Below are 3826 nucleotides of genomic sequence, written 5' to 3'. Positions count from 1 at the left end.
AGAGCCGCGTGGTCGGGGGTGTGCGCACCGTGTGTCGTGTTGCGAGACAGCATCATTTGTGCTGCGTGGCGTGGCGTGGCGTGGGGGCGAGGAGAGCGAGCCGCGCGGTGTGCTTGTGCGCCGGAGAATGGCACACTGCGCCTGCCCGTTGAGGAGGCCGATGGCCGTGGTGTGGTGGAAATGGAGCGCGTCGGACGTGCACCAATGAGAAAGAGAAACAAAGCGGCGACAACGAACGAAAGGGGGAGGGAGGCCATTGTGTCACATGCGGCGGTGGGAGGAAAAAAAAAAAAACAAACAAACAAACAAACAAGAAACGAAGACGTAAGAAAGAGGAGAAACAACAAAGAGAATGAGTCGTGCGTTCGCGAGGGGGGGTGCGCGTGTAACTCCGGTACGCGCAGTGCCGGAGCCCAACGGCTGTGTCGTCGACGCCAGTGCTTGTCGGCCGAATGGGTGCGGGAATAGAGGCAGCGTCGGCACGGAGAAGCAAGCAAGAAGGAAGGACGCACGCGCGCTGCGGCGTTTGGCGCGGTTTGCGGCTGGCGCCTTTGGTGGCAACGGCCGGGACAAGCAGCGGTGTATGGTGGTGTGCGGGGCGGACAGGGGCGGCGGCGGTGGTGGACTGGGAGGAGGCGAGGCGGCGCCGACGGTGGCGTGTGGTACGGCGAAAACGGGACGGACGGACGGCGGATGTTGGAGAGGCGCCGCGCACGCAGACACATGGAAGGAAGGAAGGAACGAACGCAAGGGAACAAATGGAGGGGGCGAATGTGGAGATGCGGGCAGGCGGTGGTGTTTGTGGGCATGTGGTGGGGAGAAGGGCGGGGGCGGGAGGACAGAGGCGAGGCGACTGCGTGCTTGCTCGCTCGCTCGCGTGTCTTTTGTTTTTGTGTTTGTTTTTCCATCGTTTGGTCGCCTTGGAGCCTGTCGGTCCCGTCCGTGTGTGGCCACGCTTCGGGTGCGTGTATGTTTGTACGTTTCGTTTGTTCGTCTTCTGCAGCAGAGGCGGTGCGCGGCAGTGGGAACGCCTGCCTGGCGGCTGGGACGGCCAGCAAATGCGGTTGGATGGGCGGCCACAGCACCGCACCTGTGCCCAAGGAGGCGACGCTGGCGGCGGGGCCCCCTCGGATGCGGCCGGCTGGGGGCTGTGTGCGCTGCCGCTGCCGCTGCCGCCGCCGCCGCCGCCGCCGCCGCCGCCGCCGCCGCCGCCGCCGCCGCCGGTGCTGGTGCTGGTGCTGGTGCAGCAGCAACAACGACGAACAACGAGTAAGCAAGAAGAGGACGAAGCGGATGGCTGGTGGGTGAGTGCATTTATTTAGGCGGTCGACAAGGCAGTGCGTGATGTGGCGTTGTGACGGGGGTTTGCTCACGTGGCCTCGTTTGTGTTGATGCGCAGGAAGATGAGATGCGGGCAGACGCAGACGCGTACAGAGAGACGAGCCCGGTCTGCAGCAGGATGTGTGGCGCGGCGCGCCGAGTGCAGAGCAGCGCGCGCCGCCTGGGCCGGGCTGGGCCCGCCCGGCGGCGGGCCGCGCTGTTGTCGCGGACGTGAGCGCCCCCTGGCGGGTGGTCGGAGGCGGCGCGGTGGACGTGTGTCCGGTTGGCCAGTGCACATTGCGAGTGGCTGGCTGGCGGTCGGCGGCGAGACGGGAGAGGAGGTATGTGTCGCGGGCGCCTTTGCTGCGCTGCGTCGTTGCGTGCCTGGGCGTGCGCCTGTCGACTGTGTGTGACTGTGTTGGGCGTTGTGCCACGTACGTGTGTGCTCGGCCGAAGGCGTCGGAAGAAAAAGAGAGAGAGAGACGGGCGGGAAAGTGGGTCGGTGTGCGTGCGTCGCCCGTGATGCGATGATGTCGCGTCATGTCATGTCATGTCTTTGCGAAACGGCTGCCGAGAGGTGTGTGGTGGCGAGCGGGAATGTGCGTTTGGTGGTTGCCGGCCGGCCGGCAGTTGTTGGTGGTTCCTCCTGTGTGGTTGTTTGTGCTGCTTTGATGGCAACGTGGAAGGACGCCGGTTTTTCCGTGCCTTGCGTGTGGTTGTGTCGACGGTGACTGGTTGGGGGTGTGCGCCGATGCACGTGCCATGTTGTTATGTTTGGGTCGTGAGTGTGTTTTTGGCTGTGTTGTTGTGTACGGGAAGGGGGAGAGAGGAGGAGGCGGCGGCGGCGGCGGCGGCGGCGGGGGTGATAGTGCGTGCAGTAGTGCCGTTGCGACGGGCGTCGGGTGGAGCCGTGCGTAGTGGCGGAAAGGTGTAGGTTGCGGGAAGCGAGCCCGTCGCGTGTCGTCGTCGACGACGGGGTCGCGTGCGCTGTGAATCGAGAGTGGCGGGAAAGGGGCAGCGTGCCGCTGTGTCGTGGTCGTTAGCAGAGGCCTGTGTGCCTGTCCGTTTGTTTTCTGTCGGACGCTTGGTGCGAGGTGTTTGTTTTGTTTTGTTGCCGCCGCCGCGGTTGTTTTTGTTTGTCGGCTGTGCTGTGTCGGTGGGTCGGCGAGCTGTTTTGCGGTGCGTGAATGTGTTGGTGCAAAAGTGGCGGCGGCGTCATGGCTGCGACCGCGACGAGCCGCGGGCGCGCCATTGATGATGTTGAACACAGAGCGGCTGTGTGCAATGGGAGGCCTTGTGTACGGGTAGCGGTGTTGTCGTACGTGCATCCGGCCCGGTGCGGAAAGCGCCGTTGCGGTTGCGGGTTGCCTCTGGTCGCGACGTGTGGTGCTCGGCTTTGTGGGTTTTTTTGGTGCCCCTTTGGCCGGTGGGTGGTGTTTGTTGTTTTGTGTGTGTGTGTGTGTGTGTGTGTGTGGTCGGTCTCTTTGGCGCTCGGTATATATCTGCCTCCTGCTCGGTCTTGTTGTCGACGTCGTCTGTAGTTTTTTGCGGCTTGCCGACGACCGACCGACCGAACTACTACCTACCTGTGACAGCTACGTGTGGCGCCCGAAGGTGAACGTAACGTGACCTCGGCGCCCTTAGCCTAACCTAAGATGTCCGGCCGTAAGGTAGGTGCGGCCACCTGACGCCTCACGTCCGAACGCTTAACCTAACTTTGACGCCTAACCTAACTTTAACCCTTAACCTAACCCACGTCCACCTAACGTAACCTAACCTAACCCAAGCGACGCCAACCCTAACCTAAGGTGTTGTACACTGCGAATGTCGAAGGCATGTTATAGTCTTAGGTGGAGAGCACTACACGCAACAAGCGGCTACACGGGTAGCAGGGGTTGTGTGGCGTGGGCTGGGCGGTTTTGTTAGGTTAGATGGCCTTGGGCAAGTACAGAAAGGGGGCAACAGCAGCCTCAACGGGTGCGGGGACCAAGCAGCAATCGGTATCGTTTGTTAATTGTCAACTGTCGAAGCTGCGTTGGTACAGTACCGGAACCGCAAGCGCTGACAGAGAAAGCACCGAAGCTCTGCAATCGTGATAAGGTACAGAAAGCTGGCTGACGCCAGGGATAAATTCTGCCGAAATTGTCACAAAGGTACAGACGGTGTTTTAGAAAGGCTCGATTGCATGCAACCGGTGGTGGTGTGTTCGTCGCTGTTTGAGTAGTAGTTTTGATCCTGTAGTGAAGTAGAGGTGGATGGTTCCTGTGAAATATTGTGGGTGGAGGTTACACCCAACAACCGAGCTAGGTTTAATAATAATTGGCTCCTTTGACCGACCTCCCGACGCAGCAGCATTAGTGGCAGAACAACGGAGAGACGGATTTTGGAAACACATTTCACATACATTTTCCTCAGCATGTTAGGGTCTTAGGTGGAGATTTCAATTTACCCGATATAGACTGGGACACTCAGATGATGTTCAGGACGGGTGGTAGGGGGACAGAGA

General features: G+C 60.9%; 1 protein-coding gene across 1 annotated transcript; it reads right to left on the bottom strand.

Moving 5' to 3' along the window:
- Positions 1-1868: 1868 nt before the first annotated feature.
- Positions 1869-2648, bottom strand: LOC126232452 (uncharacterized). The gene has a single exon (XM_049942707.1). It carries the CDS (start codon positions 2646-2648, stop codon positions 1869-1871), a length of 780 nt encoding a protein of 259 aa, XP_049798664.1.
- Between the last annotated feature and the right edge of the window lie 1178 nt (positions 2649-3826).

Source organism: Schistocerca nitens, unplaced genomic scaffold (genome assembly GCF_023898315.1).
Source record: "Schistocerca nitens isolate TAMUIC-IGC-003100 unplaced genomic scaffold, iqSchNite1.1 HiC_scaffold_517, whole genome shotgun sequence".
In the NCBI taxonomy this organism is placed as follows: Eukaryota; Metazoa; Arthropoda; class Insecta; order Orthoptera; family Acrididae; genus Schistocerca; species Schistocerca nitens.
The sequence above is the reverse complement of the archived record's forward strand: the minus strand, read 5'-3'. Positions and strand labels throughout refer to the sequence as shown.